A 14,610-nucleotide genomic window follows, 5' to 3' on the forward strand; every position below is an offset into this window, starting at 1 on the left:
CTGCCTCAACCCCAGGCCCAATTCTCCCAGAAGTCCCTGATCCAGTCTGTTGTCCTGCCTCATCTCCAGGCCAGATTTTGCCAGAATCTCCTGATCCAGTCCCTTGCCCTACCTCAACCCCAGGCCCAATTCCCCCAGAACTTTCTGCCCTAACCCCAAATCCTGCCTCACACCCAGGTCTAAGTTCCCCAGAAATCCATGATCCAGCATCATGCCCTGATTCACCTCCAGATCCAATTTTCCCAGAGCCCTCTGCCCCAGCTTCAAACTCTGCCTCACTCCCAGACCTGATTCTTCCAGAACCCGCTGCCACAGCTATGAACTCTGATTCAGCCTCAAGCCCTATTCCCCCAGAACACCCTGATCCAGTCCCAAACCTTGCCTTACCCCCAGGTCCAATATCCCCAGAGTTCCCTGATCCAGCCATAAACTTTGCCTCACTCCCAGGCCCAATTCCTCCAGAACCTTCTAATCCAACTCCAAACCTAGTCTCAGACCCAGGCCTGATTCCTCCAATTCTTGCCTTACGCCCTGGCCTGATTCTCCCAGAATTCTCTGCCGCAGTCTCAAACCCTTCCTCACCCCAAGGCCCTATTCTCCCAGAACCCTCTTCCCCAGCCCCAAACTTTGCCTCACCTCCAGGCCTGATTCTTCCATAACTCCCTGCCCCAGTCCTTTGCCCTGCCTCACCCCCAGGCCCAATTATCCCAGAACTCCCTGCCTCAGCCCCAAATGCTACCTCACCCCCAGGTCCATTATCTCCAGAATCCTGTGATCCAGCCTTAAACCCTGCCTCACTCTCAGGCCCAATACTTCCAGAACTTTCTGAACCAACTCCAAACCCTCTCTCAGCCCCAGGCCCTATTGGCCCAATTCCTACCTCAACCCCAGGCCTCATTCTCCCAGAACTCTCTGTCCCAGCCTCAAACCCTGCCTCATCCCCAGATCTGATTCCTCCAAAACCCTGTGACCCAGCTCCAAACCATGTCTCACTCCTAGACCCAATTCTTGCAGAACCTTCCTTCCCAGCCCCAAGCCCTGCCTCAACCCCAAGCCTGATTTCTCTAGAATCTCCTGCCCCAGATCCATACCCTTCCCCATCTCCAGTTCCCATTCCACTGGGGCCCCTGGACCTAGTTCTATGTCTTGCTCCATCCCCTAGCCCCTCTTCCTCAGAGTCTCCTGATAGAGCCTTGTAACCAAACTTGCCCACAGATTTCAGTGACCCTAGGACCCTTGAGTTAACCTCATAGCTAGCCCCACTCTCAGGCCCTATTTTCCTGGGACCCCCTAACCCTGCCCTTGCCCTGGATCCCAAACCCCCAAGACCTCCTGGACCAGTCCCACAACTTGCACCAGATTCATACCCCATTACACCAAGATCCTCTGATTTGGACCAATCTCCCATCCCTTCTCCAGATCCAATAATCCTAGGCCCCCCTGTCTCATCCCCTATCCCTTCTTCAGATCCCATCATTCTGGGAGTCCCATCACTAGACCCTGATCCCCAAAAGCCCGCTGACTCAGTCTCATAACCTATCCCACCTTCAGACCCCATTTCCCCAGGATCCCCTGAGACAGTTCCAAATCTTGTTGTAATGCCAGGCCCCATTCTCCCAGGACTTCCTAACCCACCCCAATCCCCACCTCTACTCCCAGGTCCCAATATACCACATTTTTCTGCTCCACTCCAATTATCTACTCTACTGCCTGACTCATCCCTGTGACCTGGACTGGACTTCATTGTCTCTAGGCTCCCTGAGGCTTCCCCAGACCACCCTGGAGTCTCCAATCGCCTTGATCCAAGCCCTTGAACATACCCACCCAACCACTGCAGTGCTTCTGGAGTCCTGCAGCCATTTTTGACATCAGGTCCCTGCAGAGATCTCATTGTCCCTGAGGGCCCCAAGCTGTCCTCTCCATCTTCAGACCCCATTGACCCGGGGCTACTTGAGCCATGCCCTGACCTGCCCCCAGGTCCCAACTTTCCAGGACCCACTGAACTGTCCCCAACTCTATCCCTATACCCCACTGAACTGAGGTCTCCTGAGCCAGCCCCAGGCCCTGCCCTGCTCCTTGGTCCCAGAATTCCAGGATCCCCCATACTGTCTCCAACTCCATCCTTAGATCCCACTGGCTCAGGGCCTCCAGAGCCAGTCCCGGGCCCTGCCCAACCCCCAGGACCCAGCATTCCAGGACCTCCCAAACTGTCCCCAACTCCATCCTTACACCCTGCTGACCCGGGTCCTACTGAGCCATCCCCACTTTCTGCCCTGCCCCCAGGCTCCAGGTTCCCTGGGCCCCCCAAACCATCCCCAACTCCATCCCTAGACCCCAGGGACCTGGGGCCTTCTGAGCCATGCCTATGCCCTGCCTTAATCCTGGACTCCAGTATTTCAGGATCCCCCAGATTGTCCTTAACTCCGTCCTTAGACCCCACTAACCCAGGGCCTACTGAACCATCCCCACTCTCTGCCCTGCCCCCAGGCTCCAGAGTTCCAAGACCCCCCAAACTGTCCCCAATTCCATCCCTAGACCCCAATAACCCAGGGCCTACTGAACCAGTCCCATGCCCTGCCCTAATCCTGGGCTCCAGTATTCTAGGACCCCCTAAATTGCCCCAAACTCCACCCCTAGACCCCAGTGGCCTACCCCTGAGCCCCAGCATTCCAGAGCCCCCTGACCCATCTCTAACTCCATCCTGAAATCCCAATGTCTCTTGACTTCTGGGCCCAGTTCCATCCTCAATTCCACTCCCCGTCCCTGCCACATAACCAGACCCTCCCTCAGCCTCCTTTAGCTCATGGCACCCATAGTCAGCTCCATAACTTGCCCTAATTCCAAGCCCCATTTCCTCAGGTTTCCCACAGCTTCCCTTCCCCTCAGGCTCTGTACCCCAAAGATCCCCTGATTTAGCTATGTGACCAGTTCCGCTCCCAGAGTCCATAGCCTCAAGGCTCCCAGACCTACCACCAAACCCAGTTCCACCCTGGGACCCCATCATCCCAAGACCTTTACCTCTTTCCTCAAAGCCCTCCATGCCCTCTGACCCCATTATCCTGGGACCTCCTGAGCCAGCCCCATAAGCAGCCCAACCCTCAGACCCCAGGCCCCGGAGACCCCTTGAGGCAGCTCCACAATCATTCTCAGTCTCAGACTCCATTCCCTTGAGGATTGGGGACCCAACCCCACCCTCTGCTCCATCCCCTGTCCCGGGACCCTCTGAGCCACTGGGATGCCCGGTTCTTCTGAGATTGAAACTTCTAATGCACCAGGAGTCTAAACGCTCTGTTCCCACTCTCCCTGCCTCATCCTCTGCTACCCCAGGGTGTGATTTACATTCCCTAAAAGACCCCAGTTCCCTTGGAACACTCCAAGACTCTGCCTCGCATTTAGCCCTTCCTATCCCTGGGTCAACTCCAAAATCTCCTCTGCTTTTGAGCAGACCTGGACCCTCTGCTCCATTCCCAGTTCCTTCTCTCCCAGAAGTCCCTAGGGTTCCTGGGAAATTCCTGCAGACTGGTTCTCCCTCTCCAGAGCCATCCCCATAATCAGCCAGACCTGGCTGCCCTCCTCTCTTGCTAAGCTCCCCTCCTCTGAGAAGAGATTTCCAGCCATCAGATGGTATCTGGCCCTTAAGGTCCCCCACATCATCCTGACTCCCTTCTCTTCCCATGTTAGAACCTCCCCCACCCAGAGACCCCCAATTCAGCCTTCTCCCTACCCCACCCCCAAGTGCCACCCCCTGAGACTTAGCCCCTGAGTCCCATGGACACTCTGATGGTGGCTCAGGGCCCCCAGTTTCAGCCCCATAACTGACTCCTTGATGGCTAGAATTTTTCCAACCCAGTGATTCCCCCACTTGCTGTCCCCCAACCCCAAGACTGAATCCTGCCCCTGCTTGGACTTCCTCTGGGACCGGTACAGTCCCTGTCCAGGAAGTGTAATCACCCACCTCAGTCAGAGAATGATCACCCACCCCAGCCCTGACTCCTGACTCCCAAGAACCTGTCGGGTCCAGCTGAGTGCTTGGTTGGCTGGTTCCAAGTCCAGACACCCCAGGCTGCCCCTGGCCCCTCCAACCTTCCTGCCCAGACCTGCAGCTCATCCCATCTTTGGGTCCTAGACCACCCTCCCAACCCCAACATGAGTTCTGGCTGCTCCCCTGCCCTAGCTCCCAGAGCATCGCAGTGCCCTGCTTCCAGGAGCCTGGGAAATCCTCATGTCCACCCCTCCTGCTCTCTCCACCCCGACCTTGCTGAGGTCCATTCCCAGCTGCAGAGCTGCCCACCCCCAAGGCAGCTGGCCAGCCAGATGGGGCCCCCTGTTCTCCCTGGGCTGAAGGACCTCTGCTTCCCTCTGCTCCAGAAAGCCTCCCCATTCCCTCCACCCCAGCTCCCACAGCTTTGAGAAATGCCCCAAGCTCAGCAGTGGGGACAGTTCCTTCCTGGCCCATGGAGAAGCCACCAAGCTCCTGGCCCCGGTCCTGGGGGCTCCCCTCAGCCCACTCTCCTCGCTGGACAGAGACTCCTTTTCCCTGTCGATGTTTCTCAGAGTCCTCCCAGTTCAGAGATCCAGCTCCTGCAGCGTCCAGTCCAGGTTCATCCCCTCCTACCCTTGGTTTCCTTTTTCGTTCTGGGGAAAGGAGGTCTCCATCCTTCTTGGCTTCGGGGCATTGGGCTAGCAGGTGGGAGCGAGTGGCCATTGAGGAAGAGAGAAAAGACAAAGCCCCAGGTAAGGAGGGCCCAAATGCCAGTAACCTAAAAACAAAAGTGGTCCCCCAATCTGGCCCTTGGTGACTTCTGATTGTTTGTGCTGATCCTCTTTGAGATCCAGCTGGGGCTGGTTTCTAAACCCTCCTGGGTAGCGGCTTCACTCTATTACCATGCCTGCAGACCCAAGACCAAAGCAATGCCAATGGCCTATCCAGCTAGAGACTGGGAATCAGGGTTAGGAGAGGGGAAGTAGCACAGCTTAGTGGAAAGAGCAAAGGCCTGGAAGCCAGAATTCCTGGGTTCTAGACTCAGTTGTTCCAAGGACCTGTGGTGTGACCGTGGGCAAGTCACTCTCTGTGTGTCTCAATTTTCTCATCTGTAAATGGGGACAAGATACCCACTCTTCCCTCCTCTTAGATTATGAACCTCACATGGAATTTATATCATCTGATTGTCTTATCTACCAGTGTCTTCTAATGGAAAGAGTCAGAATGCCTGTAAGTCAGAACACCTGACTTCTAATCCCAGCTCTGCCACATGCCTGATGCATGACCTTGGCTAATCACTTAAGTTTTCTAGAGCTCAGTTGCGTCATCTGTAAAATGAGTATTCAACATCCGTTCTCTTTTCCCTTAGACTTTGAGCCCTGCGTAGTCTAGGGATTATGTCTGATCTGATGGCAACTGCTCAGTGCTTGGCACCCGGTAAATGCTTAACAAATACCACAGTTATTATTGTGACTGTAGAATGCTTGGCAAATTGCAAGCACTTACAGTAATAAACATGTTATTTAACTAGCAGAAAAACTCAGTCACTTTGTATCTCCAGGAGACTGGCCAGGTGGTCACCAGACATTCCTCAGCCTTGGTGGGGTCAGTGGAAATGACTTGCCTAGGATTGAATCACAGCCCAGGGGCACTGTCATTTGGAAAAGATTTTTGGAAGCCCTTCCCCCTGGCCCTCTTGGCCCCTCCCACCCTTTTGATGACCTTGTGACCAAGCCCACTCTTTTCGTGGCCCCTCCTATCTTCCTGTCCCACCCCTTCCATTATTATTATTATTATTATGGTATTTGCCAAGCACTGTTCTAAGCGCTGGGGTAGATTCAAGGTAATCAGGTTGTCCTACGTGGGGCTCACAGTCTTAATCCCCATTTTACAGATGAGGTAACTAAGGCACCATAAATTGAGTTGCCCAAAGTCACTAAGTCACAAAATACAAAGTGCTGGGATAGATACAAGCTAAGCAGATGAGACCCAATCCCTGTCCCACTTGGGCCTCACATTCTTCATCCCCATTTTCCAGATAAGGGGACTGAGGGATGGAGAAGTTAAGTGATTTGCCCAAGGTCATACAGCAGACAAGTGGCAGAGCCAGGATTAGAACCCACATCCTCTGACTCCCAAGCCTGGGCTCTTTCCACTAAGCTCTTTCCATGATCCCATGACCCCTCCAACCCATCCCCAATCCTATGGCCCCTCCCATCTCTTCCCCTGGTCCCATGACCCTTTCCACCTTTCCATCACTCCCCCAACCTGTGACCCCCTCTGATTCTCTTGCTCCACCCCTGGGCCTGTGGTCCCATGCATCCTTCCATCAATCAGCAGCCTGCAGTACAGCCTGGGGTGAGGCTCCAAAGAAAGGGGTGCAGAGTTTGGTGCTGGCTCTAACCTTCCACCTGGAGCCAGGCGCTTGAGGAGTGGAGCCCGGTGCTGAGCGCATAGAGGCCCTGGTCCTGGAGCTGGGCATTGTGCACCACGAGCCGGTGAGTGCACCCGTCTGGGGACACAGATGCATCGTACTTGGGGCCATCCCGGAGCGGGCGATGCTGGAACTGCCAGGTGGCCTGGAGGCAGGGGCGGGAGAGGGTGCACTGGAACACTGCTGTGCCCTGCTTCTGGCAGTGACACTGGGCTAGGGGTACCATGAAGCTGGCGGGGAGAGCTGTGGGGAAAGGATGAAGCAGGTCAGGAGGCCTGGGCCTTCCTCATGAGTCCACTTGGGCCAGGTCGAAGTTCCTCTCCCTTCCCCTGCCCTACAAAAAATTCCCATATCCTTCCCCCTCCCCAGCTCCTCCCATGCCAGTCCCTCTCTCACCCAGTATGGATGGATAGACTGGGAAGGATTGGGCCACCATGTTCTCAGATAGACCTGGGCTGGGCTAGGCTGGGCTGGGCCAAAGAAGGCCCTGACTCTGAGGACCCCAGGCCACCCCCTTTCTCTCAGGGTCCTGGGGGACTGGAGTGGCTGAGCCCCTGGCTCGGGGGTTCAGGTCATGTCCACCTGACCTTCACTCCAACTTCCAGAAGTACCCAAGGATGAGTGGGGAACACCAAGCCAACCTCTCTCCCTGGGGTCTTCAGGATCGTGGCCTTCTGGAGGTCTTCTGGACCCACCAGGCTCCACTGCCAATGGGTGCAGAACCCCAGGAGCGGTCCCAAGGTGGACTTGGTCCCCCCGGCCCAGGCTCAGGTAGCACAGGGAATCGGGGGGGGTGGGTGGGGGCGTTCCTGGACCCTGGCCAAACAGCATCAGGGGTCCAAGGGCATCCCCGTGCCTCCCCCGTGATAGAGCAGACTCACCATCAGCGTCCAGCTCTGTGGAGAAAACTTCCACGTCTTCCACCCTGACCTGGTAGATGCCAGCATCCTCGGGACGCAGGTCCTCGATGTGGAAGTGGTAATGTTTTCCCAGCCTTCGGAGGCAGTGCCGGGTCTCGGGGCCTAAGCCGTAGGGGATCATCTCACCGTCCTGGTGCCCAGAGGAGGGGTGGCATGAGGCCACTGGAGAAATGGCCCCTACAGCTCCCTTCGAGGAGGGTGCAGAAGCCAGTCCACCTGCCCAACTGTCTCCCTGTCGGTCTGTCCTGGGTGCCCACATGTTAGAGACCTAAACTGGCCCCTGCCCACAGGAAACCCTGGTCAGTGATATAGTGTGACCAGTGACACAGACAGACAGGTAGACAATTCCCTCCTCTGTATTCTCTCCCAATGCTTAGTACAGTGCTCTGCACACAGTTTAATAAATAGTAATAAATACTATTACTACTACTACTACCGCTACGGCTGCGGCTGCTACAACAATAGACAGACTTTTGACATCCATGCATACAGATTCCACAGGGACTCTGTGGGGCTTGAGGACTGACCCAACAGGTTGGAGAAATGGGGAAAACTTTCAGGAGGAAGTGGTCTTTTTATGGTATTTGTTAAGTGCTTACTATGTGTCGGACCCTGTTCTAAGCACTGGGGTAGATACAAGTTAATCAGATTGACAAAGTCTCTATCCCACATGGGGCTCTCAGTCTATGTAGGAAAGAGAACAAGTATTTAATCCCCGTTTCAGTTGAGGAAACTGAGGCACAGAAGTTAAGTGACTTGCCCGAGGCCACAAAGCAACTGGCAGAGCGAGAATTAGAAACCAGGTCCTCAGACTCCCAGCCCCAGGCACTTTCCACTAAGCTAAAGGAAGGAATCAGAAGATGTATTAAGGACAGAAATGAGTCTGAGCAGACTGAGGCAAGTCCAAAAGTGAATTCCTCATCTTGCCTCCCAAGTCCTCTCCTCCCCTACCACTTTCCAATCACAATTAACACACCACCACTCCACTTTAGGTCTCTCAAGCCTATAACCTTGGCTTGACTCTTCCCTCTCTTTTAACCCCCATATTCAGTCTGTGGCCAATTCCTGTTAGTTTTTTCTCACAACATTTCCAGGATCTGCCGCTTCCTTTCCATCTAAACTGCCACTCATTGGCCCAGGCACTTGTCATACCCTGCCTCACCTATTACATAAGCCTCCCCGCTGACTTCCCTACCTTCAGCCTCTCCCCTCTTCAGTCCATACTCTGCTCCATTGCCTGAATCACTTTTTTAAACATTACTCTGCACAAAACTCCCCTCACCTTAAAAACTTCCAAAGCTTGCCTTTCCATCTCCTTACCATCTACTTCAAGGCATTTTATCAGTTCCCTCCCAATCAATCAATCAATCAATCGTATTTATTGAGTGCTTACTGTGTGCACAGCACTGTACTAAGCACTTGGGAAGTACAAGCTACTTGTCCTCACTCCTCTCCCACTATAGTCCAGTTTTTGTCTTCTCAAGCCACCCTACTCACCATGCCTCACTCAACTCTCTCACCATCCACCTCTTGTTCACATCTTCCACTTTACCTGAAACTCCCTCCCCCTTCACATTAGGGAGGTCATGGCACTCCCCATCTTCAGAGCCCTTCTGAAATCACATCTCCAAGAGACCATCCCTGATTCATCCCTGGGCCTCAGTTCCCTCATCTGTAAAATGGGGGTGAAGACTGTGAGCCCCACGTGGGACAATCTGATTACCTTGTATCTACCCCAGTGCTTAGAACAGTGCTTTGCACATAATAAGCACTTAACAAATGCCAACATTATTATTATTATCATCGTTCATCTCCCCATTCTACCTTCCTCCTACTGCCACCTGTGTACTTGTATGTCACCTAAGTGCTTAGGGAGAATGAAGGGCTGGGGCTTTGGGATGGAAATCAGGGGGACTCAGTGTAATTCTGTGGAAGGTGACATATTCAATAAGGTACATGCAAAAATATGTAAGGTAGCTAGCTCCTTTTTTTCAACTACAATTGCAGTCCTACTGGTGATACTTGTCTCACCTTGTACAGGTAAATTTTGCTCTCCGGGTCCTTGAGTTCCAACTCCAGGGAAAACATGGCGGTTCCTTGCTTGTTGACCTTGATGTGTCTCAGGTGGGAGATGGTAGTGACGTACTGTGCAGAAAAGGCCCCAGGGCATCTCCAACCAGCCCCTTCTAACTCTCAAACCCCAGGGGGCAGGTCAGGGAAGGGGAAAGAACCGGGCTTCTGGGACAAAGTCTCCTGATTCCCAGAGCTTCGGTGAGCAGGGCTGAGGAGCAGCTTGAAAGGGTGCTGCTGTTTTACATTCACATTCTTTTTTTTTAATGGTATTTACTAAGTGCTTCCCCCTTCTAGACTGTGAGCCCATTGTTGGGTAGGGATCATCTCTATATGTTGCCAACTTGTACTTCCCATGCGCTTAGTACAGTGCTCTGCACACAGTAAGCGCTCAATAAATACAATTGAATGAATAAATGAATGTGCCAGGCACTATACTAAGTGCTGGGGTAGATATAAATTGATCAGATTGGACACAGTCCCTATCCCATATGGAGCTCACTGTCTTAATCCCCATTTTACCAATGAGGTAACCAAGGCACTGATAAGTTAAGTGACTTGCCCAGTGTCATACAGCAGACAAGTGGCGGAGCGGGGATTAGAACCCAAGTCCTTCTGACTCCCAAGCCTGTACTCTATCCACTAGGTAACACTGTCCCAGAAAGAGCAAATAGAGAAGCAGCGTGGTTTAGTGGAAAGAGCACGGGCTTTGGAGTCAGAGGTCATGGGTTTGAATCCCGACTCCACCACATGTCTGCTATGTGACCTTGGGCAAGTCACTTAACTTCTCTGAGCCTCAGTTACCTCATCTGTAAAATGGGGATTAAGACTGTGAGCCCCACGTGGGACAACTTGATCACCTTGTATCCTCCCCTAGCGCTTAGAACGGTGCAATGCACATAATAAGCGCTTAACAAATGCCATCATCATTATTATTATTATTAAATAGGGCAGACCCCCTAGACCACCAGTCAAATGCTCAAGGGTTCTCTGGGGCCAGCCAACTCAATGTTATTATTATCATTGTTATTATATTTGTTAAGCACTTATTGTGTGTCAAGAACTGTTCTAAGGGCTAGGGTAGGTCATTACCATCATCATCAGTGGTGATTAAGCACTTACTGTGGGCAGAACACAGTTCTAAGTGCCTAGGAGAGTACAACACAACAGAGATGATAGACACATTCCCTGCCCACAATGGGCTTGTATTCTAGAGGTTAGGTATGAGTTAATCAGGTCTGACAGAGCCCCTCTCTCCCATTGGACTCACAGTCTAAATAAGAGGGAGCATATGCTATTTGAATTTCCATTTTAGAGATGAGGGAACTGAGTCTCAGAGAAGTTATGTGACTTGCCTAAGGTCACACAGCAGGGAACTGGCAGAACCAGGATTAGAACCCAGGTCCTCTGACTCTTGGGCCCAGACTCTTTCCACTAGACCACACTGCTCCTCTGGCTACAGACAATAATCACTGAGTTATTTGTGAAGGGCTCATTCTGTGATGTATGCTGGGGAAAATACACCACGATCAGATCAGTCAAGGCCCCATGTCCCACCAAGGGCTCCCAGCCTAAGTTGGAGGGACAATAGGCATTTCATCCCCATTTATAGATGGGAAACTGAGGCACAGAGCAGTTAAGTGACTGGCCCGAGATAACGCAGCAGTCCAGAGATCTCTCCACTGGGTAGCGCTGCCTATCAAGACACTTTGCCACATCACTCTGAGAGGAGACAAAGGGGAGGGATCTGGGCTGGTCTCCTTGGAAAGCAGTGTTAGCTCTGTGCTCAGGGCTAGCCCCATGTTGTGAGCTTGGCCCACTACCTTTGTTGAAAGCAAGGATTGGGTGGGATTGGGATTGGGGAAGAGGGGGAGGAATGATACCTGGGCCATCTTGTCCTCCTGCTCTTTCTTCAGCTGCTGCAGTTTCCTCAGCATCCCCCGGAAGTCCACAATCCCATACTTCATGCATATCTTCTCATAGTCTTTGCGGTCAGCAGTCATCAGCAGCTGCCAGACCTTTTCTGAGTCCATCTTCTCCTTGGGGACTGGGGCTCTGGGCAGTGGACAGCAGAGAAGAAACAGAGACTTAGAGTGCTCAGATCCTGAGGGTGGCCAGGAAGCAGGGCCCAGGTTCACAAATGTCCTCGCCCCCTCACTCACTTCATCCCATGAAGGCAGAGAGGGGACACTCACAATCCAGAAGGGGAAAATGAGGCATGGAGTTCATGAGTGAGGACTCAAGAAATCAGGCTACTATCTCCTATCTCAGCTTCTTGTTCATCAAGAACCTCTAGGGCCAGACTACCTCCTCAAAAGGCTGGGCAAATTCCCATGATGCCACTTTCTGGGAGAAGCTTGTGGGGAGAGCCTTATCTGGCCTAGAGATCCTGAGGGAACAAGACTTGGGGTGGAAGTGGGTGGCTCCTTCCCACCCCAGCTCTGTGGAAAAGTTGGGGCCATCCCACAAATCACCGGGAAAATGGCCTGAATGAGCTCTGTGAGGTCTTTTGTTGATGCTGTTGTTTTTCTTTTAAAGGTATTTGTTAAGGGGTAGATACAAGTGAATTTGGTTGGACTCAGGCCCTGTCCCTCATGTGATTCACAGTTTAAGTAGGAAGGAGAACAAAGTTCATCTGACGCTGGATCCCACTGTCATCCAAAGCTGCTCTCCAGCTAGAGAACTTCACTAAGGAATGGTAAAGAGACTAGCAGAGAGGAATCACCCAGGAAAGTCACCCCAGCAAAGCTTGTCCCTGTGACCTGCGCCCAGCAACTATCAGGCCCTTCAAATTCAGTTGCATGTGGCACTCTCTGGCTTCTCCTGGAGGGGACACCCTGCAGCCAAGGGTCATCACTAACCTGCAGAAATATCCAGCACTAGAAAGTAAAACAGCAGAGGAATGTGCATGCATTGGTAAATCATCTACGTTGCGTTAGCAAACTAGTCATTAAAAGTAAAATGTGGAGGTCCCCGGGCCTCTGTCAGTGGTCCCCAGCCCCCATCATTCTCTTGCTTTCCCAGCCAGACTCTGTGGGGTCAAAAGTCTGGCGAGAGTCTGGACCACTCCCACCCTGGGACTGTGGGCATGGCTCCAGCCCTCAGTCATTGAAGACGACACACTTGCCGCCAGTCTGACCAAGGAGACTCACCGCTTTTTCAACAGCTTCCGGAAGTCCAGCAGCTCCTTCCTGTAGTCTGGGGAGGAGCAAGAGGCCAGGAGTTGATGAGCCCAGGGTGAGGCTGCCCCAAGGACTGGGAACTTGAAGGAGTGTTCCTACCCGCTCCCACTGCCCACCACCCACTACCCGTTCACTCACCCTCCTGGGGCAGCTTATCAGGCTTCTTCCGATTCTTCCTGAAGCCAACTGCTCGAGCAGGTTGAAGTTGGGCAGAGGGAGTGGGGAGAGGTGTTAGGGTTAGCAGCAGCCAAGTGGTCTTTGGGGTGTCATGTGCCAATGTCCAACATGCTTCTTGTCACCTCATTGCTGCCCAGCAAACGTTAAAGGAGCCCATTTCCAGGGTTATGTTCTGGCCTGAGCACCCTGAGTGAAGCCCAACCAGGTTTAGTGGGCACCAGGGGCACCAGGAGAATGGAAACAGTGATGGAGCAGATCCCAAGACACTTCAATATTGATCTTGTAATAGCTTGCAAAGTGATGTACCTGCATTATAAACACTAGACCCTCATTTGGGAGTCAATAGCTCAGGCACAACTGGAACGGAAACTGCTGCTTAATAATAATAATAGTAATGATGATGGCATTTGTTAAGCACTTACTATGTGCCAAGCACTGTTCTAAGTACTGGGATAGATACAAGGTTATCAGGTTGTCCCATGTGAGGCTTACAGTCTTAATTCCTATTTTACATATGAGGTAACTGAGGCACAGAGAAGTGAAGTGACTTGCCCAAAGTCACACAGTTGGCAAGTGGCAGAGCCGGCATTAGAACTCATGACCTCTGACTCCCAAGCCGGTACTCTTTCCACTAAGCCACGTCCCCACCACCCCCAACTTCTGTACCTGTTATCAACCCTCTTGTGAATGACCTACTTCCTGTATCCTTGACTGGAGCTGAGGGACCCCCTGTTTCTCAGGTCGGCCTTGGCATTCTCTCTGGGCTGTCAAGCAAGCGGCCAGTCAGCAAAGAGGTCACCAGGGCCAAAAACGGCACTCAACCCTTGTAGGGCAGCTGTGGGCCTGAGAAACAATGGCTTCCTCTCTGCCATCTGCTGCCCCACGAAATGCCTGGATGGGGGGCCTTGATGAAAGTGCCTAGCCCCAAACTAACTGCCCCCAGGCTCTACAAGTTATCAGATCCACCCCTTTCCCAGTGGCTGAAGGGATAGTACAATTTGATTGGTTGGGCTGTGGGAGGCTCCTACCTTCGATGACCTTGAGTCCGGCGGTGCACACGGCTTCCCCGTACTTGTTGACCACTAAGCAACGATACATGTCCGTGTCCTCTCCAGTCAGCTTGTTGACCTGCCAAGGAGGGGGACGGAGGAGAGGAGGCCAGGGTCAGAGGTGACCTCATCCCTCCCCCTCCTCCAGCCATGACCTCACCCAATCAGGCTTACACATCCCACACCCCTCCAGGCTCAAGTCTAAGCCAATGGGCTTCTGAGAAAGCACATCTGGGCCTTCCTTTCTGCTCCAAGAGCCACAGGAAATGAAAGGGGTTAGAGGAGGGAGTGGGAGGAGAAGTTGGGGGGAACAATTCTGTGCAGCTTCCTCAGGTACTGAAGTGAGGAGCTGGGGCCAGCAGCCCTATTGGGCCCTGGAAAGAGGAGTGGGATCTGTAGGAGGTGGCTCAGGTGGACAGTCCCTCAGCTTCCCACCTGCAGGATGTGTTCCTTGCTGCCAGGGCTGGAGGAGAACTGGTACTTGCTGGGATTGCTTAGATCCCCCTTGGTGCGGTACCATCTGACCTCAGGTTCAGGCTCCCCGCAGACCACGGCCCGGAAGATGGCGTTCCGCCCTGTGAGAGAGAAGCCAGAGAGGCACTAGGAGGTGGGAGAGGGAATGGGACCAGTCCCCTCCTGTGGGGCCTGAAGAGAAACTGGGCAGAGGTTCAAGGCCCTGCTGAGAGCTCACCTCCTCCAGGAGGCCTTCCCAGACTGAGCCCCTTCCTTCCTCTCCCCCTCGTCCCCCTCTCCATCCCCCCATCTTACCTCCTTCCCTTCCCCACAGCACCTGTAT

General features: G+C 53.1%; 1 protein-coding gene across 1 annotated transcript in view; it reads right to left on the reverse strand.

Moving 5' to 3' along the window:
- Positions 1–14,610, reverse strand: part of IGFN1 (immunoglobulin like and fibronectin type III domain containing 1) — a 38,016-nt gene that overhangs the window by 20,761 nt on the left and 2,645 nt on the right. The window contains exons 3-12 of the mRNA XM_038748743.1: positions 14,250–14,389; positions 13,794–13,893; positions 12,727–12,774; positions 12,559–12,604; positions 11,290–11,461; positions 9,368–9,481; positions 7,298–7,466; positions 6,387–6,659; positions 4,147–4,680; positions 172–287 (exon numbers count right to left, since the gene is read on the reverse strand). Of these exons, the coding sequence (XP_038604671.1) occupies positions 172–287; positions 4,147–4,680; positions 6,387–6,659; positions 7,298–7,466; positions 9,368–9,481; positions 11,290–11,461; positions 12,559–12,604; positions 12,727–12,774; positions 13,794–13,893; positions 14,250–14,389 (1,712 nt within the window). The remainder of the gene's footprint in view (positions 1–171; positions 288–4,146; positions 4,681–6,386; positions 6,660–7,297; positions 7,467–9,367; positions 9,482–11,289; positions 11,462–12,558; positions 12,605–12,726; positions 12,775–13,793; positions 13,894–14,249; positions 14,390–14,610) is intronic.

Source organism: Tachyglossus aculeatus, chromosome 7 (genome assembly GCF_015852505.1).
Source record: "Tachyglossus aculeatus isolate mTacAcu1 chromosome 7, mTacAcu1.pri, whole genome shotgun sequence".
Taxonomy (NCBI): Eukaryota; Metazoa; Chordata; class Mammalia; order Monotremata; family Tachyglossidae; genus Tachyglossus; species Tachyglossus aculeatus.